The following is a 24,526-nucleotide window of genomic DNA, read 5'->3' on the forward strand; positions in this document are numbered from 1 at the left end:
AGATCACAGCCTGGTAAAATGCAGTGAGCCAGGCAGGTCATGTACTGGGGAGCAGATGACTGCCACCAAACCTTTCTACCTTTCTGTGCCTGGAGACCACTTCCTTATGTTCAGATCACGCAGCCAGGCCACTACCGCCAAGCCCTGGAGACCAGGTGACCTGGCAATGTGGAGCTCTGTGAGAGCTCTATGTTTGAATGCTCGGGTCACCCCCAGCATTTTGCTAATTTTGGGCCCACAGCCCCATCAGGAGAAGGCAGCAGAGGCAGAGGAGAAAAGTTTTTTTCTAATACAGCCGGCTGCTGGGTAGGGCCAACTCCGGTGGCAGGAGCACCCTGTTCCTAAAGCCAAGAGCCTGCAGCAGCCTGTTGGCTCCAATTAGAGCTGGCTGCAAGGGGGACGGTGCATTGGGTGTCACCTCCAAATGCCCTTTGGATAGATATGGGGGGCGGGGGGGGGGGGGGGAGAATCCGCAGTTGTTCCAACGTGTGCTGCTCAGCAGAGCAACTGTTGCAGTCCTTTTAGTACGAACCCAGCAACTGTTCCCAAAAGCACAGCCTCCTCAGCTACTGTCCTTAAAAAAAACCCAACAACCGATCTCCAAAACGCCAGCTTCTGAGTCAGGGCAAAAATGTTATTAACAAAAACATCACTCAGGGGTGGGACACCTGCTCCCTGACAAGCAACTGGCCTGGCTGCCCATGGTTAGCGTATTACATCAGGCCCCAAAAAGAGAAAGGAAAGGGAGGGAGAAGGGGAGAGAGTGGAAAAGAACAGACAGAGGGAGGGTGACAGCAGAAGGGAGTAACAAAGACAAAGAAGAGCAGGAGAGAGAAAGCACAGAAAGAAAAGAGCAAGTGCGAGCGCATGTGAGAGACGGTGCAGGAGAGAGCGCGAGTGCGTGGGGGAGAGCAGAAAAGTGTGCTGAAAGTGGCGGTGTGTGTGCAATGAAGTGTGGGAGTGCATATGTGTGAGAAAGACTGCAAGTGTGTGCATATGGCAGAGACCAGAGTTAGGAGAAGGAAGAGAAGAGTAAGGAAGGGGGAATGGCACCATAAAAAGCAAAAAAGCTTGGAAAAGTGTAACAAGAATACAGGGAAGAAGAGAGGAACAAATGAAAAAGTGAAAGCCATCAGACAAATGAGTCTGGTAAAGCAAGAAAGCAAAGATAAGGGCAGGGAGGGAGGTATGGGAAGAGGAGGCGGGGGGCACTTGGGCTGGGGCAGAGCCAGGGTGAGGGTCAGGATGAGAGGAGAGGGAAAGGGGGAAGGGGACAGAACAGAAAAAAGGAAAAAAAGAAATAAACAGGGGGGAGGGAGAGAAAGATGTCTATTAAAAACCTCAGTGCATAACACAAAATGTCAGGGTTTATAGCTTCATTCTTGGCATTGCTGGTACTGAGAACCCCACACAGAAATGTCACTGCTTGTCATGTTTAATCACCTGCTATTTGTTAACACCTTCGCTGCAAGGAGTCTGCCCCTCACCCCTTGCAGGCTTTCCTTTTGGAGAATAAACTGTGAAAACATGCCTCTGCCTTTCAGTTCTCTTTGGACAGTTGCAGTTGAACCCATAGCCAGGCAGGGGAGGCCAGGCAGGGCAGGTGCATGGGGCACAGCCGCTTGCCTTCCAGTTGGGGCTTTCAGCATGGGGTAGGGCTCCTGCAGGCTGCAGAGCTCCCTGGCTGAGCAGGTTAGTGCCAGGCACCATCATCAGAGAGGCAGAGGATGTGCATATGTGGGAATGGGACAGAGGATGCTCCTGGGAGTGCAGGAGCAGCGGGGAGCAGGTGAGTTCGATGAGTCTGGGGGAAGAATGACTTCAGCGGACAGAAAGGAGACAGGAATGCGGGGAAGGCTCAGCTCAGCAAACGAACATGTGTGGATAAATCAAGGTGTGTGGGATAGTGAGTGCGAGGGCAGGGAGAAGCAGGATCCTGGGCCCTCCTCCTGCTTCATACACTCCCTGTGCTCCCACCCCACTAATGTCTTGTACAGAACACATACAAATAAAATCCCTGAAATCCATGCAAGTCTGGAATTCTCCAATCTGCTTGCTTGAACAGCAACTGTCACATAAAAGCAAACATCCGAAGCTATTAAATGTACAGTTACAGTTCCTTGCGCTGGCATCTGCACTGTGACTTTGCTCTAGTTCCCCCCCAAAGCCTTGGACTAATGTTTTTTATTTATGCTGGTTTTCCCCTGTGTCAGGCACTCATGCCCCCACTGTCTGCACTTCCCACCCAGCTGCATACTGTCTGTCTGACATCACATTGCACTGCTATAGAAATTACTTTGAGGTCATCGCTAGAAAAGACTCTTCACTACTATTTCACACACTCCAACTGGAAAGAAATCAAAAAACGCTCTCCTCTACACAGTAGGGCTCTCCCATATGAGCAATGAAAATCTAATTCTACAATTTTCAGGCTTGCAGAAAGAAATCACACTCACCCCCACCCCCTGCTAAATGACGAAAAATTTGAAGATGTGTATGCAAAGATCGTTAGTGCAGCTATTTTGTTTTGTGCTGATGCCAGTGAAGTTAGACTTCCCCTCTTGAAAATGAAGAGAATTTGGGGAGCCGAAGAAATGACAATATGATGAGCTGTAAGGGGATCCTAAACGCATCCAAACATTTTTCATGCATTCAAACAACAAAAAAATAGCTGAAGTCATCAGCTGCCCGGAGACCAGTGCAAGGGTTTCTGCTCCAGTCCCCCATGACTGCTGGGTGCCAGCTCCTCCTGTGCCCAGCTCCCTGCCGTGACGCACGGGAATGGGGAGCCGAGAGCTGAACGCTGCAGCTGAAGGGCCGAGGGGCTTCCCCACACTGGTGTCATCAAGATACTAAGGACACCCTAGAGAACATCCCACACAGAAAAAAAAATACAAACCTGCAAAAACTCAGTGCTCGCCTCTCTCCAACCCCTACAATACAATTCTAAAATCCAGTTTAGATCATCCAGGACTAGATGTGGGACTGAAGTAAAAGCCTTCCTTCAAGTGCAAACCTGGCAGTTCTGGAAACCCAAACTCCAGAGTGTGTTTGGACTTCACATCTTGATCTCCAGTAGCAATGGCAGCATGTTTCTGCCCAAATTTTCTTACTCATTTTCCTCGCAACAGTGTTTTCATGGTCTTTTCTGACTGAGATCCTTGCCAGTTCCCAAAAGTGAGTACCTACACCTCCACCTCACACACCAGAGGGACCCTGTGTGTGCCGGGGAAGCCTACACTGTGGCTCCTTACCAGCCCTGCACTGAGGACAGGGGCCTTTGCTGTCTGGCACCTTTCCCAAACACCCACAGCTCCCACAAAACTCCACAAATAAATCCAGGCCCAGTTTATGAACCCGAGAACACGGGGGCTGTGCCACGTGAGGCCAGCTGGTGACCGCTGCCCCCGGCGTGGGGAGCGCAGGCCGAGGCTCGGCCCAGCGCCTCGGGACAGAGGCTCCTGCCCCTGCCCCAAAGGACCGGCGTGAGGCCCAGGAGCCACCCCAGGTCCTATTCTGGGAACGGGAACAGTACACAGAAAGGCCTCCCGCTGGCCTTTTGCCAAGGATAAAATTCACCCTTCTGAACACAGGCCAAGATGATCTAAAGTGACTACTGACTTTTGTTGCCCAACTGGAGTCACCTTAAATGGGCCTATTTTTCAAAGTGTCAGTGCTTAGCACAGCTGAGAATCGGGCCTCTTTAAGATGTCTAATACTACATGTCCAATCACTGCTTTAACAAGAAAGACCAATATTTCTCTCCTGTGTGACTTCTTCTAGTCCGGCCAGGCCTTTTATCTTTTTTTCCTCTTCCCCTCCCTTCTCCTTGTTCTTTTCTTTTTCAGCTTTTTATGTATTTCTCTCAGCTTTCCTCCCTCTCCCCCCCTCAAGGTCACACAGCTCATTTCCACGTTGAACATTTACTCAGCAAGCCAGGCCCTTTCACAGGCACTCACCACAAATATGTTTCCTGATAAAGTCCAGAGAAAAGAAACTATAAAACACAAAACAATGGCAGAAATAAATAAAAAAAAAAACACCAGCATGGCAAAGTGGGGCTGTAATGAGGCAGACTATTCCCACAGAGAAAAGCTAGCAGGTAAGACATCCTTTCAGTTAGTTTTCTCCGTTTCCCTGCATTTCCATGATTACCTTCTTGCTCTCTTCTCTTGTTTGCTTTTCTGAGTTATTTTTGTTCTGTTGTTAGGGCTATATGCTCCCTATATGAAGGAGACTGTTATATTTAACCTCTTCATCCACGGTGAAACACACCCTCGTTCAAAGGCCAGAACCCTTCCAGCCTGTAGGCACCTGCTCCTTTACGACAGCGACCTGGCAGCTCAAACCCATCTGGAGCAGGGGAGTTTTCAGCTACGCAGTTTGCTTGTTTTTCCTAAGCCCATTACTTATAAGCAGCTTGCATAAAGCATCAGAGTTTGTACCTACCCTGTGTAATACGCAGCACAACACAGCGTAGCCAGAGATCACACAGAGGAAGGTCAAACCCCTCTCCCCACTCTCAGGAACGGATGGGGCCTTTCACATCAGTACAGTAAGAGGGAGTGAGTCCTGGAGAATCGTCTTCATACTTAATTACCAAGTCAGCTCACAGACCAATCCTACAGACTGTCTGAAATGAAGAGCAGCTTCACAAAGTCTATATTCTCCAGCCCAGGGCAGGTCTCCAGAGAGCCCAACCTTTCTTGCTGCTCTGAGATGTGGCAATTTTGATAAACCTCCAGCTCCAAAGAAACAAAATTTGGCCAACGCAGCGTGAATTTGAAAATCCAAGCTTCTGGCTTACAGTGTCCACGGAAGTTTTAAAATTATTTCTTAGTGACATCACTTCAATCTCCATTCAACCATCAGAGATGGCTACTGGCCCTCACATGAAAGACAAGTATTAAAAATGTCAGTTCACTCACTAACATCTCTTCACCTGAGACCCAGTGCCACTTGGCCTCCATGGCCACTGGGAAATGATAAGGAAAAGTAACTCTGCTGGCTTTTGTAGTCAGATTTTATGCCCAAGAGCACATCTAGCCTGCAATCTCCCCAGAGACACAGGCCACAATCTCCTTGTGGACAAAGTCAGGTTTGGGATAACAAGCATATAGTGAAAAAAGGCTCCCACCTACTGAGACCCCTGAGGAACACTGCCTGGTGGAAAGTGAGCCGCTCTGAAGGCAATTCCCTCCTTTTTCTTGAGACATCAGGACTCTTTGCCTTCTCCTCACTCTAGAGTAGTTGCTTTAGGTTGCTTAATGTTGCTACCTTCCTTTTATGAGCCCACAATGGAAAAGCAGAAATCTGGGGATTCCTCCTGGCAGGAGAGAGGTAGTTCACAGCTATGCTGCCTGCCCTCCACAGCTCTCCCTTCATTTCTAGCTATGGTCATAAGGCATCCCCCACCGCTCCCCACGCCGCAGTCACAGGCTAGCAGCCCCCACGCCGCCACAGAGCAGAGACCTAGCTATCCTGTTTCCATGGAGCCTGACCTTCTCCTGGAGGTTGCAGAAATACACCCTTCCATAAACAGATACTTATTCTACCTAGGAAAGCCTCAAACCACTGCCGTGATACTCTGGGTGGTGTTGGCTTAGGTAGCCAGTTTTAAATGCATTAGGGTAGTATTTTGAACAGTTAGTACTACTTTAGGAACTGTGCAGAAGCACAGCTCTGCAGAGCCACGCTCCTCAGGGCACCAGTACAGCTGACATCAGTAATACAGGTACCTCGATGAGTACCATGGTAGAGCCATTACAATGGCAAATGTTTGGGTCCACCAGCATCACCGTAACTAAACAGAAACAGCAAGTTATGAGTTTTGCCAGACTCATTTCCAGCCACAGCCCTGAGATATAATATAGTTGCAAAAATACTCTGATTTCAAGTGCTTTTGGCTACTCGCAACTCTGCATTAGCAGCACAGCAATGGTGTGAGCAGTGCACCGGTGGCAGTGACACTGTCCTGCATGGCAGCACAATCCAAGGGAGAGGGGCAGGATGCTGTGGGATGCTGTGTTGGCAGCCAGGCCCCTGCAGAGGTTGGGAACTGAGTTGGGTGTTACCACACTGTGCAGCACAAGCTCCCTGCAACCCTTCTGTCTCCCTGGCATGGCCTGTCTCGTCTCACTGAGTGCTGCTCGCCCTCCCTCCTTCCCAATGCGCACATGGCTTTAATGTTTTTATTACCTGTTTGACTCGCTGCCTTATTGCTTCTCCTCTTAATGGGGCTGTAACCGTGGAAACGAGGAATAAACGGCCACCAGAAAATGAGATGATTAAACAGGTCACCCTGGCAAAACAAACTCCGTGCTCACACAGCCCAGGCGGTGTATGCCGTTTCTGTCCAGGGAAACGTGGGGCCAGGTGGGAGAGGGCGGGAGGGCTGGGCCGGACTCCTGGAAGGAGCACACCGCCGGGGCAGCTGCTTCCTTGGAGAAGAGTGGTCTCTGCCCACGCGGGAGGATGCCATGCACCTCCCAGACGGACATGTGAAAAATGGCAAGGTTTGCTCAGGGAAGATGGAAGGTAGCAAGGGCAAGACACATTCACGTAACTGGGGGAAAAATAGCAACTGTGATGAATATAAATAGGCTGGACTGAAAACAAAATGCAAGTCTGAGACAAGTTGGTGTCCTCTATTGTCCCCTTCTGTGGCACTGCCCACCTGCCTTGCAGCAGCTCCCGAGGGAGTGCAGAGACCCTTCTGCCCGCACTTTTCCAGCCCCTGGGGCACAGCTCCACCACTCCTCTCATCCCCACTAAAGGGCTAAAGGCCAAGCTGGACCGGTGCTGGCAAAGGCAGGGCACTGTCCGGCCCAGCCCAGCCAGGACCACAGGCAAAGCAGGATGTCATGGAGCACATACCTGGCTTTCTAAGGTCTCAGGAGGAAAGGCATCTGCAGCTGCTGTCCTCACCGCTCCTGCTCCGAAGCCACGTGGCCGGGAGGAAGAGGACAGCAGTGCGGACCCCTGTCCCCGCCAGGGGACCTGCCTGGCTCAGAGGCTCACCTCCAGCACTGATCTATTCTAATAACTTCTCTCTTGGGGTGCTGCATACATGGCCCTCACCTCACTGTGAACAGCCAGACAAACTGAACTCCCAGCCTCAGCAGTGAGCCTTGACAGCCTTGACAGATCAGTTTGGAACAAGAGCTCAGCTCAGCCTCGGCACACACAGAGGCTTACCGTGAAGGCACAGCCCGGGGCTGGTGTCCAGGCCTGAGCAGGACACCTCCACCACAGCCCTCCTCACCATGGGGAGAGAGGGCTGGTCCACAGCAGCAAGACAAGGAGAAGGCAGTGGTGTCTGTGCATTTCCACACCCCGCTGAGTGCTAACATCTGAATATGAGATCCCTCTCTCTGTCAAGCTGAGAGGTAATGAGTTTCAGACCAAAATGTTGTTGAAAACAAAAATAAAACCCCAAAATAAACACACCGCAATCAAAAAAGCACAATCACAAACCATCATTCAAAGTAGTGAGGATCCTGCCAGAATCACCTTCCTGTCCCAACCTGCCCAAACCCAGACTCATTGGGTGCTGGCAGTCTGGGAAGAGCAGACATACTCCACCAAGAGCAACAAATTCAGAGGAAGAAATTGGAATGGCAAAGCTTGGCGAGGTGGAGATGAGAGACAACTGCTTGAAGCACACAGGCGAGTGGTTGTGCTTTCTTTCAAAAAAAACAGCAGGTGGTTTATGAAAAGGGCCCTATTCTTTAGAGTAATTTGAGCCATATTTCATTGTTTGATAGAAAAATCGTAATATTCATGACCTCCTTTAACTGGAAGAAGTTTGCTCATCTGAATATCAGCCCACAGACAAATGGGGAAATGAAAAATAAAGAGAGTAAGATAATGGAAGGGAGGTGGAGGGCCGGGGGGGAGGAAGGAAAGGAAAACCAAGACAGAATCAAAGGCAGAATGGGAAGTCCAGGAGGGTGACAAAGAGTGACGGGTCTGTGGGAATGAGGAGAGGAAGGAGGACATAAAGGAAAGCTATTTAACAAGAGAAGTTAAAACAGTGCAGCATAGAAAAAGGCTGAGAAAAGCAAGGGTGAATGACTGAAAGCACAGCAAGAGCAAGCAAAGGAACTTTCTCTGAAAGTTTCCAAGTGCATGGATCAGCTTGTCCTACTGAGCTTCTGTTGAAAATACTCATACGCAATCAAGAAGAAAAATCAGACCCTCTCTCCCCAGCCTCTGTTCCCTCACCCTCTTCCAATCCGGTCCTCCTCTGCTAACATCTGCTGCCTGCCTTCGGGACATGCAGATGGTAATTACTCCAGGAGCAGCTTCCTCTCCTTTCCCTGCTTGCAGAGGGCCACTTGAAAGAGAGCTTCAAGCCATGGAAAGATACCACACACACCTCCACACCACGTGGCAGGGAGAGGGGGATGCGGGAGCCAGGGCCATGCCCAGAGAACATGATAGCACAGGGGGTGGAAGGTGGGTGAAAAGATGAAGACATTTGTCTACAAAACACACCATCAAAACATGCCACTGGCTCCAAGAAGGGAGGCCTGGGGAGAAGTTGGCTTGCCGTGTGGAGCTGCTCATGCTCCTCCAGATAGGGGAAGGGGTGCTGGAGGAGAGGGGTGCTGGGGAAGCACAGGCAGCAAGGAGGAGGAGGGCTGCCCTGGGCGAGCCGGCTCAGGGAGTGGATTCTTACAGGCATGGATGGTGCTGGCAAACACCATGCGGAGAGGTGGAGCTGCTTTAATGAGAAGATGCTTCTATGACTCAGGCCTCAAAGGGATTGGGACTTTATTATTTTATTTTTCCATAATAAATTATGCCCTGGGATGCCAGGCCCTGCCGGGTTTTTCTGGAAATACCAGACGAAAGCTGGTGTTGCTACCTGGCTTTTGACAGTTTCCCATGTATGGAAGCTAAAAGTTCCTGGTTCTTCCTTTGCTCTGCCCTGGCCCAGCCAGTGTTGGGAGAGGGGCTGACACCACGGCACCATTACAACGGAAAAGCCCAGCTGGAGCTCTGCACCTCCTTGCCCAGGTGCCGGAGAGCCCCCCTTGCGGGTCCATGACAGCTCGCTTTGGACCCACGGGTGCTTGCAGCCTGCGGCGCTGCAGCTGCCGGGATGTCGAGGGTGCCACGGGTCAGGTGGGTGCAGGAGCTCCCGGGAAGTGGGAGCTGGCTCCGCTCTCCCACACCCCAGCCACCACACCCCGGCCGGAGGGAGGAGCGCTGCAGCCCGACCCCCGCACTCATCCATGGACCGCAGCCAGGCCTCATTCACTTATCTCCATCACTGAAGCGCCCAGCCCTGGCTCTGGGCTGCACAGGGGAGTATGATTATGCCCACTTCATAGATCAGGAGTTATTCATCCTACACCAAAATCTTCAGACTCTGCCACATCTCACAGACCTGTTCTGGAACTCTCTTTGTTAGATTTAGGCTGAACTTGGCACTAGTTCAGCTCAGAAACTTGCGTTACAAAAATCCCCCGCACAACTGCCTGCCTGCCTGCGGCTGCGGACCAAGCCCACCGCCAAGGCCATCGCTCCCCCTGGGCAGCAGGAACGGTGGGGGACACACTGCAGCAGCACTAACATGCAGGGCACAGACCAGACCAATCTCCCCTTGCTGCTAAGAAAGATCCTCTCATCATCACGATGACGCAAGGGCATAGAGCCATGTGCAGAGGAAGGCGATGTCGTGAGACAGCAACTTGGGAAACACGAAATTCAGCACAGCGCCAACACAGGGCACACGAGTGTCCAGGAACACAGGGGTGCGCAAGTGTCCGGGGCGGATGTGCATGTGCAGGACAGGGTGACGGGGACGTAGGTGTTGGGTGTGGGGAACACCTCCAGAAACACTCTAGTAGAGCACGGTGTTTTTATTGATTTCACAAGAAGCTCTACTAAAATGTCACCTCTCCAAAGCAAAACATGTGCATGTAGATGAATCATCATTTCACACCCCAAAACCAGGAATGGGTGGCAAAATTCTCGAGTGAGGCACCAAATCCTCAGGGGATTGCCATAAAGTGCACCCAGTGACTTTTTCATCTTCCCATCCTTTTTCCTTGTATCTCCTTCTCTCCACCCCTTGCTCTCTCTTGCCAGCCTACATGGGTTGTTCAGCTTTTATTCTGAGCATGAAACTGCCTTAGGACTGGAAGCTTTAAGCAGTTTCCCAGCCTCCAGACATTTTCTGGTTGTGTTTCTCCGTGGCAGAGCAAACAATTGCTTTGGTACTTGGCCACCACACCTAACCCCCAAAACGCAATGAGAACTCAGAATTCTTTGGGAAACTTGAACAAGAACATATTTTACAGAAGTGAAGTACATGGTTTTGGTTCATTGTAACTATTTGTTCTCAAAAAGGCCTGACAAACTTTTATTTTCTGGAATTGTCATATGAAGAAAGATGGGAAGTCTCTTGAGAAAGTGGAGAGGGCTGGTGCCGGATTAACACACTGGGAAGAGAAGTTAACAGCTGGACTCGGCCACTGAGAACACTGTGAATGGGCAACAGGGTCCTACAGTTTGGGGAGGGAAGTGCATCATCAGCCCTCTCCAAAACACACTCTGCTCCGCAGATGAAGCCTGTGCTTACGTGGAACAGCAGCCCAGCCCTGCACCTGTGATCGGTTTTACTGTCTGCCTAACCAGCAAGCTCCCGCCAGGGACCGGGAGCCCACCAGCAAACGCTGCACAGAAGCGAGGGGAAAGCCCCAGGGTCCTGATCCCCGCCACTGGCACTGCCCTGTGTCCCACCTGTCAGTCCAAGGACACTCCCCATCCGAAGCAGCCCTGGGTAGCCCCTTCAGTGCTCACTTATGGCCAGAGTCTGGGCTTTGCCCATCCAGGGACCATTCTGTTACCCTGCCACGTCTGCCCTCCTGCAACACCACCATCACCTGGCCTGGCCCTCGACCCACCCATGCCCCTCCAGCAGCTATGCACCACGCATCTCCTCCATGTCCTCAACCAGGCTGCAGTCACCCAAGGCAGCTCCCCAGCCTCAGCCTGTAAGATCACTGGTCAAGCAGGAACGGGGATTAGAAGCTAGCAAGTTTTTCTTTTGCTACTGATGTCTGCCTCCATCTCCCCTGCGAGCCCTGGGAGAGGAAATGGGGAGCAACAAGGTCCTGGTCCAGGGGGCTCTCAATCCTCAAAATGGATTTTACCTGTCTCTGAAAGCTGCCTCCATCTCTCACCCCCCATTGCTTTCTCCCTAGGGAAATCAGTCTAAAAGGGGCTAATGGAACAATGTCCCTCTCTCTCCCCCCTCTCATTTTCTCTTTTTTTTTTTTTATTAGCATTTGTGGAATTTATTCCCAAACTCTCCTAATCTTTCGTACACAACCATTTGATTTGCATAACCCAGCCCCCTCTCATAAAAACTGGCTGCTAGTTTAATTAAAAAATGTAAATTTGCTGTCATCTCGGGGCCTGGTGAATTAGGACGACATCGGCATTTTTTATTGCTGAAGACGTCCAAATTGATCCAGTCCGCATTGAACCAGAGGGGAGGAGACGGTGCCGTGTGGGACTTTTGGTGGTAGGTTCTGCCCCTCCCCTGCTTCCAGCCAAGCCTCCTCTGCCCCCTCTGCGTTGCAAAGTGCAGCTGAGGACGAGGACATTGGTTCTCCCAAACCCCAGCTGGATCGGCCAGCGCAGCCTCTGCAATGTCAGCGCTTCTGGGAGCTGAGCCCTGGGTGGCACCTGAGCTCTCCAAACCCTGGGAACGGCCGTGTCTTCAAACCCTGGGAGGGAGGGAAGGAGCCCAGGTGGAGGTTGGACATGCAGCACAGCAATGCTTGTCTTCACCTCCCACAAGACTTTGCATTAATTTCCACATACTTTCAATCAACTTTTCAGAGGGAAACCTAAACTGTACGTTACACAGCAGCCTAGGGGTATGATCTGATGTCAGAGGGAGAGTCAAAGTGGCCACAAAGGCTCTTGCTGTGAAGGCAGCCAAGCGCTCTGGCAGCACGAGAAGTGGGACAGACAAGGCAAAAGCCCTGAAATAAATTCCAAGATCAGATAGGCCTTTCCCATAGTAGCACGGAGGACTCGGAGTGGAAGCATAAATAGTCCAGGAAAACAGAAAGAGAAACCCATGATACGGAAGCTACATATTAAATATTTGATCCCCTCCAGCTGAGGTATCATTCAGAGCCTGTTTTAGTACAAGTTGCCCCTCCCCTTCTTGGGCACTGTGTTTCACAGCGGAAGATGCAGTACCTGCACACATTAGCGGACCCCACTCATTGGTAGCAGACCTGGTTTGGAAGGAATAGGACCCAGCAGCCAGGGTGCAGGCAGGGAAACAGAAGTTTATTATCTCAGGGATCAGTTTTCCGGTCTTTCTGTGAGTTATCGCTCTATAGCGCCAAACCAGTAGAAACACTCCTACACACTTCAAGTGGCTTTGAAGCACCTTCTTCAAGTAATAGCTGGGCCCTGCTTACCACCATGATGAGAAGGTTAATCCCTGCCTGGGTAAACCCTTCTCTCAAGGAAGGGTCTTCACTAGGTAGACTTAAGCACTTGAATGCTTTCCACCCAACAAGCATCTCACAGGACTACTGGAACGCAACCTCAACACCCAAACAAACTGCTTGTGAACCTTCTGCAGATCATGAGCTCAGCACAGGAATACCAAACTTGACCGAGCCAACGTCTCTCCAAAAATCTGTGCTGCCAAAAATAATTTTTTAAAAAAATTTTTTAAAAAAGAAGAGTTGGCACCAGCCCAGAGGTGATGTTCCTATCCACTGGGTGTTTCAAACAACAGTGATGTGACAGAATAAAGACACAAAACGGCTTTTTGAGTGGAAAATTAGGTGTTTCTCCACCCGCTTACCATAGGTTTCTCAGTCTCCATTCTGAGATCAGTTCCTGCAATCTCATACCAGGGATAATTAGTCTGGGGAACAGTTTCCCAAAGGAAGTGACAGGTGCCCAGTCACTCAAGATATTTACAACCAGACTTGCAGAAAGTCACATGTAGGGAACATAGAATCATAGAACATCTTGCCACGATCCTGGGCACATGGACTCAGTCCACGAATTCTTTCCAGCCCTTTACCACTTCTGGCCCTAGAAGGTCCGTGCAAGGATTGACTGGGCTGAGAAAGCCCTCCACAAGAGCAGACTGTCAGACCCCACATGCTGAGTCCCTCTGGGAAAGAAACCCCTCTGGACTTGCCTCTGCCAGCTGGCAGCTCCTGTGAGCAGCCCTCAGGGCACTGCCTCGGGGGAGCCACAGCCATGGGGCTTGGAGAGCATTCAAGAGGCAGCGACTGCGGGAGATAAGCTGGCCCGAGTAGATAAGGGTTAGAGGTGGTGATTATGGGGCAGGTCTTTGCCCCAAGATCATGACAAGACGGGTTCACCCACACACAGACCGTAATGCTGACTTAAACAGATCTCCCAGATCCTCATTTCCATGGCTCACTGCAGGCCCAGGTTCCCATACCGGCGCCCCAAAGCCCACGCACTACCTGGGTGCAGTGGCAGGAAGGCCGAGCGCTCACAGCACTCCCAAGAAGAGGGAAGGTCCCTTTTTGGGGGACCAGGGCCAGCTCTACCGTCCCTTTTTGGGGGAGCCGGGCTGGGGGCCCGGGCGTGGGGACCCCCGGGCAGCGCCGGGCTCAGCCGGCAGGGGGCACTGCTCCCCGGGAGGGCACGGCCGCCCCGGGCCAAGCCCCGCCGACAGCATCCAGGCAGCTGCCTGCAGATCCCATCTCCGCACTGCCACGGCTCCTGGAGATGGAGATCAGGGCTAGCTAAATCACTGTTTACTACTCTTTAAAGCATTTGCCCTCCTGCAGTTTCACCACATCCTTAACTCCTGGGCTGCCCACGCAGCCTCCCAGCTCCTTGATCTAGAAGGGAGGCAGCCACACGCCCACGGCTGGACCCAACCAAAGCCAGCGTGTCACACTCGCGGGTGGAAGCAGTTCCCGAGCCGCTTGGTTCCTGATATCAATGATAGAAATAAATAAATAAATGAAATAAACGATGACAAAATTATCCTCTCAATCACAACATCAGAGTACATAGTTCAGGCCCAGTCAATCATCAACCAGTTTATTACCATCTTACTCCTTATTAAAAAAAGCAACACACACACACACGTACACATACACTCTGGCAGTAATTACCCAGACCACAGCGCATCGCCAGTGCAGGCCTGTTTGGCCCATCGCTGCCATTTAGTTTTTTAATGGGAGAGCATGGTTTACACCATTCCGGAGGAGCAGATACGGCTGTGTTAGCAGGTATGGGCCCACAGTGGTGGGACTGGGTCCCAAAGAGGGAGGTAATGTGGCCCTAGGGATCCCTACCACGCTCTGAATCTGCCCACTTTGTGAAATCCACAGGAGACCCTGCCCCAGGCTGGCCAAGGGCTGGCACACTGAGCCCTGGGGAGCCCGGCTGCCATCGGGGCCAGCCTGACGGAGCCCTGGCCACCACCCCACCCAGCTGAGCCCACGCACCCGCCCAGCCCACCACCAGGCCAGGCCCTGTTCCCCGTCCTGATACCTGACCAAAAACCATGGACGCACCACAAAAAGCTACAACCAAAAACACTCCCGGCCCCAGTACCGTGGCCTGTAATCTAAAACCATAACATTGCCCCAGCCTGGCCACCTTCCTCCTCCCAGCCAGATGTGAAGGGGTGGGGGAGGTCTCTTACACCTCACATGGAAGGACAAAAACAAACCCATCCCAGATATGCCCAGGTTGAAAAAAAGAAAAAATACTCATTAAATGTAATAAGCAGCCTCTTCATCTGACACTGCCTTGTCCCAAATAAATTAAATTCCTTTTCATTTAGACAGCACAGGAACCTGACAAGCAACCTTTACCAACGAGATGCCAGAGCTCAGAAGGGGAAAGAAATGAAAGAGAAAACAGCCCACACAACTCACAACAAATATAAACGCAGCATCATTTCAAAACCCCCGTAAACTTCCCCTCCGCATCCTCTCCGGCCGCCCGCGCCGTGCCCCGCCGCCCGCCGCCCCGGCCCGGCCCGCGGGGGCCGCCGCGCTGCGGGAAGGACCCTGCGGAGCGGAGCCCCCGGCTCACCTCGCCGCCCGCCCCCGCCGGGCAGGGGGGAGCGGGGCCGGAGCGGCGGCGGCGGCGGCAGCCAACTTCCGTAAAACAAGTGAAAGAAAAGTGAAAGAGGCTGCGAGCCCCCGGCAGCACCTGGTGCCGCCCCCGCACCCCGCTCGGCCCGGCCGCCCCTCGCACCGCCCCGCACCGCGATCCCGCCGTGGCGCCGGTAAAAGTTTCGGCGGCGGCCCCGGCCCGGCACCGGCGGAACTGCCCGCAGCGCCCGGCCCCGCGGCGGCGGAGGAGCGAGACGCGCGGCGGGGGCCGCCGGGCTGGGGAGCTGCGCACCGCACCGCCGGCGCGGGGGGCCCGGCACCGGCGGCCGCAGCGAGCGGGGGCTGCGCCGGGCGGCGGGCGGGGGACCGGGGGCAGGAAAAGGACAATTGTGCTGTACTTACCATAGTCGGAGAGACGAAAGCCGAATTCACTTAAATAATCAACTTTCATAATACTTAATTAATACCTAATTGCAGCTGATTGCTCCCGAATAACAAGTTGTTTAAAGCACTGATGTCATTGCCGTGCCGGTCCTCCCCGAGTCACTTTGGCAGCGGGGCCGGGGGCGGGCGCCGGGCGCCGCGGGGGGGCGGTGACTGGCAGCCGGCGGACACGCCCCCGTGCCGGGCCCGCCGCCGGGGGCAGGTGCGGGGCCGGGGCCGCAGCGGGTCGGCCGGGGGGCGGCGGGCTCACCTGGGGCGGCCCCGGCACGGCCCCCGCAGCCAGCGGCGGCCCCGGCACGGCGCGGGGAGCCCGCACCCGGGGCGCGCTAGCAGCGCAGGGCCGCCCGCCGGGACCGGCCCGGCCGCGGTGCCCGCTGCCATCGCCGCCGCCTGCCCCGCGGGAGCGGCGCGGCTCTGCGGGCGGGCGGGGAGCGCGGCGGGAGCCGCCGGCGCGGGGCGAAGCGCGGGGCCCGGGCGCGGCAGGACCCGCAGCCCTGGGGCAGGGGCGGGGGCGGCGGCAGCGTGCGGGCTCGGCCGCGCGGTGCGGGGCACGGCACGGAGGGGCGGGCGCCCAGGGGCACGGCGGCGGTGGCGGCACGGCCGCCGGTGTCACAAGGCTGCCCGTTGCAGCAGCTTGCCCAATGCCCCGCAGGAAACCCGCACCGCCCCACTGCGGGAGCGCCTGGCCCACAGGAGGGGTGGTTTTTCTTTTGCAGCGAATTTCCTCATTTTTTGTTGCTTTATTTTTCTAAGTAGCAAAGAATGCGAGGGAGGTTCTAAGAGGCGTGTTGGGTAAACACAGATATAAGCCTCTTTCTTTAAAACAAACGAACAGATTATTTACCTGATTAAATAGGTATTTTGAGCAGGTTGTAGGCTGTTTTTGTGAACACACCACCTTTGGCTCCGTGGATTTTGGCAGAGTGAGGCTCCTCACTGGGGCTGGGGAGCAGTACATGAACTCACCAACTCTTAAATCCTTTTTATAAGCAGAACTTAATGTGCTTGACAAAGGAGGCCAGCATCATTACCCCACTGCACGGATGGGGAAACTGAGGCACTAGCAAGGGAAGTGACTCGCCGAAAGTGGCTGGACAGGTTGGTCACGGGGCTGGAAGGAGCCCAGGTCTGCTTGGCTCTGTGCACCTGGACACGCTGCACCCCGAGAGTGTCCTGAGCCCAGAGACCCAGCGCTGCAACCGCAACTCATCATCTTGGCAAGCACTGCATTTGCATGTGTCAAAACGTACAGGCAGCACACCAGGCCAGAGGGCAGGGAGAAGGAAGAGGAGGGGGGAGTCGTTTGTGAAACCCACAAGTGTTCTGGCTTCTCCAGGAAAAAATCTAAACAAAGTCTAGTGAAACGCAGGCATCCAGGGACCCTCCGAGCCAGGAAGCTGAGTGGGGACGGCAGTGTCAGGCAGGAGACAAGTGTGCCCTGCCTAGTGGGCTGCCCAGCCAAGCAGCGCCCCTTGCATGCAGCTCACCTTCCCACCTGGAGCAGTCATGCTACTGCTTTAAGGGAGATGGGCAAAACATCATCAGCATTGCCCCGACCTCCCCTCCGGGTTTCTAACCCTGCCGTAGGCACCAACCAACACCATCAGCCACTGCTGCCTTTAAAATCCTGCCTGTCTGCGTTTCACTGGCCCCAAGACAGACACCAGCCCAGCCAGCATTACCCACGACCCTCATCAGAGCCTGCCCTGGTCCTTAAGTCTGTGTCAGATGCTACAGCACCTGCCAGGGAATATCCTACCCTGGGAAGCAATGAACAGTGCCAGAATTGTTTGTGCTGCTTCACCCTGGGTTTGTAATAGTTCATTTTGGACCCAATGCTTTCCTCCAGGTGTGAGGTTGCTGACAGGTCCCGTAAGTTCACTGCACCTTGTGTCACCCAGATTTCTCCATTTTCACTTCTCCTATGGACTTAATATTTAACCAGTGGGAGTTCTGCTCACTGCTACTGTTCCCTAAGAGGGTGGCTCCAGCTGTATCCCCAACTCCTTATGAGGGGGAACACGCACTGTAACACGGATGTGTCACAGCACATACAGAGCCACACAGACCCTCTAAAGATACCTGTTCTTCCACATGCACTGAGCTGAGCACGTTCACACATCAGTATACAAATGCTCTCCACCCCTCCCATCCCAGCACGCACACACAGCATGCATATGCACTCCGACACAGAAAATTATACTCTGTGCTCACTTAGATTCAAATACACACATATCCATACAGCGTGACACACATGAACCCACCCCCCCCCCAACCTAAACACACCCGGAGGATCCCCTCCGCAGACTTCCCACTGTCCCTCCCACTCCTCCTTGCAGTAACAACTTGCCAAGGTGTTTTTTCAGGTGAAGTCCACGCCCTGCAGCTGACGCAACGGCAAGGCCTGATTTCCTATCTCAGCGATCTCCAGTCACAGGATCGGGTTTTATTTCCCCATACTCCCTCCTTTGCCTCTTACCCAAGGAAAGTTTTTTTCTTTCCTCTCTCAGAGGCTGTGGAGTTTTCTCCTCCCTTGGGGACCTCTGTGCCCCCTGTTTGGGCAGCATCCCCCCTTTTTCCCCCATCCCTCCAAGGTATGGATGCTCTCTGAGGAAAGGCTGCCTCTGACCATGCCCTGGCAAGAAGCAGCTCCCAGACCTGCCCCACGCCCAGACCCCAGGAGCACTCGAGAGAAGGCAGCACTCCTCATTCTTCTCTGGACCTTGCCACTGTGCCACGGCAAGAGCTGCCCTGTCCACTCCAGCCACGGCTGCCCTTTCGTGGCAGGTGAAGAGATCTCTCCTTGTCCATTCCTACCCTCCCAGGGGCATTGGGAGCTCTCAGTAATTAATGTTTGCCAGGTGCTCAGAGATCCTCAGATGAAAAGTGCAATGGGAGGGGGAAGGATGATTAATTTATTATTATTATTACAGTTTAATGCTTTCCCCGCAGACAGTGTGCCAGGGCTGAGCATGGGGTGAGTCACACTGATATGTGGGACATCCCCCTTTCTGTGTCTCTTCTACCTTTGTTTTTCATGCTGAGCCCATTTTCTTGGCAGTTTCCCCCTCCTTAGCTGGAGCTGACCCCGGGGCCTGGGGCCGTGCTCTGGATTCATGTGGGCTCAGGGCGCTGGCTCTCAGATTGCAGGTTGGAGATCTGGCAGCGCCGTGCTCCTCCTCCTGCTCCTGCTTGGGGAGTCTATTAGGCAAATGATCTTGCCCTATTTCTGTAATTTTGTTTGATTTCTGTTTCGTCAAGGGAGGCGCCCAGAGGCCTCAGGGCCTGGGCGGCAGGAGCAGACAATCCGTGCTTTCTTTCCCTTTCCTTCTCTTTCTCTCCTTCCTTCTCAATTCAGTTTCAATCACATTATTGGCACATGGCGCCCAGAAAGCATTGCCAAAGCGGTTGTGCAGAGTCTCAGTGTGCTGGGTGGGGCTCTGCCAGGATCGCTTCTGCCATTTACTATTCCTTGGCGTTACTCAGTTTGACACCAGCTCCCCACCATGTGGCTGCTGCTCTTCCAGGCACTCCACAGCTTCCAGCATCTGCTGGAAGCCAAATGCTGCTCATCTCTTGACCACTGCCCAGAGGGAATGACTGTACCAGGAATGGGCCATACAGCAAGGAATGTACACTGTGCGTCCTTGTGCTCCACAGGGGCCCAGAAGACTTAGGGGGAAGGAGTGGCAGGGGTTTGAATGCACTAACAATTAGTTACAATTTACTACAGCTATTAAAAGTGCAGCCTGGGGATTTCAAGGCGAGGAGGCAAGGGGATAGTCCTACCCAGGCATTGCATCCAACAGGGAAGGTACCTGGCACTGAAGAGCTGGCGCTCTGCGTGCAAAACCAGCAAATGCCACCCTGTGCCAGCCCGGAGCTGCCCAGAGAAGCCCCTGAATCCCAGAGCGGCACACCAGGCACTGCGATGGCCTCCGGACGCACCAGGAAGTGGCTGCTCAAGGGCAGGTCCCAGGCTGGGCAAGACCCATTCCTGCAGATCATGGGGCAAGCACAAAACAAAATGTGATTTCTGTCTGGCGGAGCTGCAAGCCAGCTTGTGCTCCTGCATGGACACGCTTGGATGCAAACAAAAACACGAGCACATGCCATGTGCACACACACATGGTCACACGTAAGTGTACAAACATGAGAGGTTCTGTGTATGGCTGCTGCAGCACACTGGTGTGATGCCCACCTGGGCACCCAGGAACAGAGCTGGACTGTCACAGATGTTTTAGCAGAGACTGTCCTGCTCTGGACATATGTGGAAGGCCTGATGCCATGGAGACGGCAGGTGGCTCTGGGTCGAGAGGAGCTGCTACCCTACTTAGCCCCCAGGGTAATTACTCGCCCTCCCAGCAACTGTCTCCTCAAATGGTCTGGGTCACACCAACAGACGGGAATGGCTTTCAACATGCAGCCCAGCAAGCAAGAGAGATGGGGCAGGCAGAGAGGCAGGATGGGTTTTACAGGACTCTGACGCTGTGGAGTAGAGATGGCCTCCATAAATTCACTGTGGGTTTGACCCAGCTTGGGCAGGAGTGAGAGGCAGAAATGAGGGAAGGCAGAGGGAGCCTGGCATGTTATCCTCTCTCCTATAACTGCCCCATCACAGAGGCTGTGTCAGCCCTGCTTCTGCGGGGGGCACTGAGATGGCTACAGAGGGGTGCTGGGGACTGTCCCTGATGGAGCAGGTGAGACAGACACTCATTCGTTAGGACTGACAGCAGAGAAGTGAGGGGAGATGATGGAGGAGGTAAGAAATGGGCAGCAAGAGCAGAGAGAGGACACTATGGACTGCACACGGTGGGGACTGACTGTAACCCCTCCTCTGGGATGTGACAGCAGCATCCCCACCACAGCAACAGGGAGGGAAAGCAAAGTGTCCCCCTGTGCATGAGACACAGTGATGAGCACTTGCAGAGAGATGCCCATGATGCAGCACGCGTGCATCCGCATGCGCTGGCCCTGCTTGTGCAACCAGGCTGCCTGAGCATCGTCGGTGCTGACACAGGGGATATGCAAGCACGCACGCAAGTGACTCTGAGCAAGCCCGGGTCTCGCCAACGCTGCGCGTGCACACACGCCGGCACAGCACCAACAGGGACGCATGTGCCTGTGCACAAGGGCATGTGTGCAGTGAAGTGGCACACGGACACCACCGTGAAGAGGCAGCAAAGACCCCGAAGAAAGCGTGGCTGTGGCCTCTTGGGAGCCCTGGCAGTGGGCCGGAGCGGGTGTGGGGAGCAGCGGCGGGCGGTAAGTGTGAGGCAGACGCAGCGATTGCATTACTGAAGGAGCCCAGGCTGGCAGTGCCGAGCTATCGTCCCTGTAATCCTGTTAGCCAGCAATCTCCATTCCGAAAGAGCTTCATTTCTTTGTGAATATTTGTAAACTAGATATCTAATGGAAAATTATAGGAAAATTATAGTGAAATTCATGACGAAGAAATCCGATTAGCCCTAATTCAATTATGCCATCTTAGCCCACACAGCACATTTCCCATTTTTTTCCCATAAATACCAATGCCAGGGGTCCGGGTAATCAAATAAAATTGAAAATCATCTTCCCATTAAATTCAATTAGCTGCAATTTCTAAAGCCTATCAGAGATTTTAATTACTAAATTATAAAATTCTCCAATGCTAAATTGAAACTAAAAAAATTGCACATCCTTGTATTTCAGAAGAAAAAAACCTAGCAGAAACCTTGAAAAATACCCTTCTCCTCCCATCAGCACCCACGTGAGCACGGGTCTGGGCAGGCTTAACCAGAGAAATGATTGTGGAGGGACATGAACCAGGCCTAGGGAAGAAGGTGGCTACCTCTGAGGGAAAGAGCTCAGACATCAGCTGAGATTAAAACCTAAAATCCAGCCCTAATTACAACTCAGTTGGGTTGAAAGAGGAAAGGGAAGAGGCTAGTAATCTCAGCAGCATCTCTGCTCCCTTTTTCTCACACGAGCTCCTCAGTTCTGGCTGGTTCTTGGCACCTCTGCGCTGCTCCACCAGTGACTAGTGACAAGCCACTGCACTCCCGTAGCCAGTGTAACAGCCGAGACTCTCGAGGAGTTGAAACGAGTTTTGCCTGCAAATGGGCTCGGTGAGGCAGTCCCTCGAGTCTCTGTGTGCCAAACCCAGGGCAGGAGAGCTGGTGATGCCCAGAGGGAAGCAGGAGGGCAGATGCTAGCTTTGTGCTTCTGATAAAGCTTCTTGAATAATAGCCATGCAAGCCCGGTCCTGACACTGAATTAAGGGAAGCTGGAGCCCTCAGCAAACTGATTTAGCTTGAAGCACTACTTCAGCAAACACGTGGGATGTTCCAGAGGAGGGGGACGTAATCACCCTTCCCTGATAGCACGGGGAACTCTCTGAGTTCAGAAGCACCAGGCAGGCAAGCCCATCTCTAAACTGTTCTTTATTCAACAACCAAACCAAGCAGGCAAATGGGGAACCAACGAAACCTGTGCCTACAGATGCTCTCTTCCAGCCCTGCTTCTCCAGGGACCAACACGGCACAGCGACGTGTCGAGGGGCAATTAACTCTGTGAACAAGCAGTGGGAGGAGAAGTGAAGCTCAGCTCTTCAGTTACAATACCTGACCCTCCACAAGGCAGCAAGTGAGGATTTTCTGACACTGCTTTTATGCCAGAGAGCACTTTTGCGTGGTACCCTAAAGGGTTTATTCATGCGCTAACATAAACGAAGCCAGTTTCTAACGCATTTCACAGCTTTAACTAGGTGCTCAGGCTGCCCCGAACCAGGCCGATACTCGGTTTAATTTACTGGGCGCCCGAAAGTTGCCAGCAGGGAGTTGCCCGCAAACAGAACAACAACAAAAAAGTTAATGATCTGGGCTTTTTCTTTAATAAATAGGCAAACTGGCTGAGCCGGATTGTTGGCTGGGATTCATCTCCCCTTTATCACCCTGGAGCTTCTGTGACACATTCTCCAAATCATCAGCATTTTGCAATTTGAGGTCGTTACCAAATACTATTTTTTTGCCAAGGAAGGGAGAAAAATAAATTAATAATTAAGAAGCCCAAGCAGGGAGAGGCTGTGGGTTGGATGGCGCTGCCACCTCTGTGGGGATTGCTCAGGCACCTGGCAGCCCGCCCTGTGTGCACCTCGGTCGCCGGCTCACCCTGGAATGTGGTGCTGGCACCCAAGTGCTACTTGATTTTACTATGAATTAATCAAAGCCTCTTCTGCAAACGTCTAACACTAAATCACCACTGGCTGAGCTTCAAATGCAATTCCCCTGTTCCAGGGATTCGGCACAAGGAGATTACCAGCTCCAGGTGAAAAGCTGAAGGGGGTTTCCTCTCTGCACATCTACTGGTACTCCAAGGCATCAGCCTCTCCCAGCTGGAAGGAGAATAGATTTCCTGCAACTCTTCTGCTCACAGCAGGTAACCGCGCAGACATTCAAGATACGCTGGGATAAATCTGTCTGTGCTGCCTGACTAGACTGTACTTACACCAGAGAGGAATTTGACTTGACTGCGAGCCGATGCAGAAGTAGAAGAATGTATTTGTAGCTTGCGTGTGCCTGCACCCCTATCCTTGCATAGCTGTGGATGCCTCTACATACATAAGGCCATGCAGAGATGTGAACCTGCGAAATCCTGCTTGGGTACAGCTGCCTACATGTCTGTGCACATGTATGTGCGCAGCCTCATGGCACTGTGTGAGCATGCAGCCACCCGTGTGCACAGGGGCTGCGCAGTCAGATGTTGGCATGGCTGTCCACAGCCAGAGGTACACAGAATTTCTCCGCAGGCGTTCTTGCTGTGTCTATGTCTGCATGCCTCACTTGTCTCCAAACTTGCAGTATGGGGCACCCTCCTCATCCCAGCCAGCCCCCCAGAAGGCGGTGTGCTGCCGCTGACACTCAGGATGGCAACAGCACATGTCCCCGCACCGCTCCAGAGACACAGCACTGCCCTGAGCCATCGGCGAGTTGTATTCCCCTCTCCACACTTTGCCTGTCTCAGAGCCCTCTCATATTTTCAGTGCTCACTAGACCGTGAATTCACCTTCATACCAGTTACAGGGTTATTTAGCTTCTCCTGACTCCGATAACCACCAAACTTTCACTGGCAGCTCAGCTTTCTCCCGGGAGACATGAAACACTCTCACCTGCCCACGGTACCCCCACCCATGCACACCCACCTGGAGCACAGGGGACAGATCCCTGAGCAGGATACAGTGCCTAGGGACATTGCTCACCCGCCAGTGACAGTCTCTTATCCCCACCCACATCTACACTGTGAGAAAGAGCAACAGAGCAGAAGAGTTAAAAACCAAATAGAGAGGGTGAAACCAAGGAGAGGGGGACAGAGAGGGAGAGAGAGAGGGGGGAAAAGGGTGATCAAGCAAACCCAGTACAAACAGAGGAGGAAGGACCCCCAAGACAACACAGGAAGGAGCAGGGGAGGGAGGCAGGAAGAGCGCAGGGATGTACTGTGGTATTTTGCCCCTGCACACCCCACAGAGCAACACTGAGCACTTGACACTAACATATTCTACAGCTCTCCCTCTCCCTGAAATCTCAGGGATCAACCAGGCAGCCTCCGCACAGCAGCCGGACTAGCTGTGCGTGGGCTGGAACACTGCTGAAGAATGATGAGGACAATCTGCCTGGATGGGAAACATGGGGCTCCCTACCAGGGTGCCCAAAGGCCGTGGGAGTGCAGAAAACCCCAAATGAGAGTGTGAAACTTCCATGCAGGGCCATGCACAAAGGCGGCCAGCAGCCCGTCCCTCTTACTGACCCCCCCATCATGAGGAAACCCTCTCTGCTGCCCTTTGCTGGCCCAGTCTCACCTCTGCCACCCACCCTCCCGCTGGTTTGGAGGCACCTTTGCCTGTTTCCCCTGCTGCAGACCTATAAGGCACCTTTTTTCCAGCTCTCCCTTCCACTGCCACAGCACCCGTCTCTTGGCATCATGTCTTTGGCCCAAGG

At 53.2% G+C, this 24,526-nt stretch overlaps 1 protein-coding gene across 6 annotated transcripts in view; it reads right to left on the reverse strand.

The window, feature by feature from the left end:
• CASZ1 (castor zinc finger 1) overlaps positions 1–24,526 on the reverse strand; it is a 207,226-nt gene that overhangs the window by 78,205 nt on the left and 104,495 nt on the right. For 4 of the 6 annotated variants that reach the window (XM_040585423.1, XM_040585418.1, XM_040585422.1 and 1 more), the window contains exon 1: positions 15,513–15,645. The exons of 1 other annotated variant lie outside the window; for it this stretch is intronic. In XM_040585423.1, the coding sequence (XP_040441357.1) occupies positions 15,513–15,561 (49 nt within the window). In that variant the 5' untranslated portion in view covers positions 15,562–15,645. Of the gene's footprint in view, positions 1–15,512; positions 15,646–24,526 lie in introns of those variants that run through there. One more of the 6 variants, XM_040585419.1, reaches the window with a different exon arrangement.

Source organism: Falco naumanni, chromosome 3 (assembly GCF_017639655.2).
Source record: "Falco naumanni isolate bFalNau1 chromosome 3, bFalNau1.pat, whole genome shotgun sequence".
Classification (NCBI taxonomy): Eukaryota; Metazoa; Chordata; class Aves; order Falconiformes; family Falconidae; genus Falco; species Falco naumanni.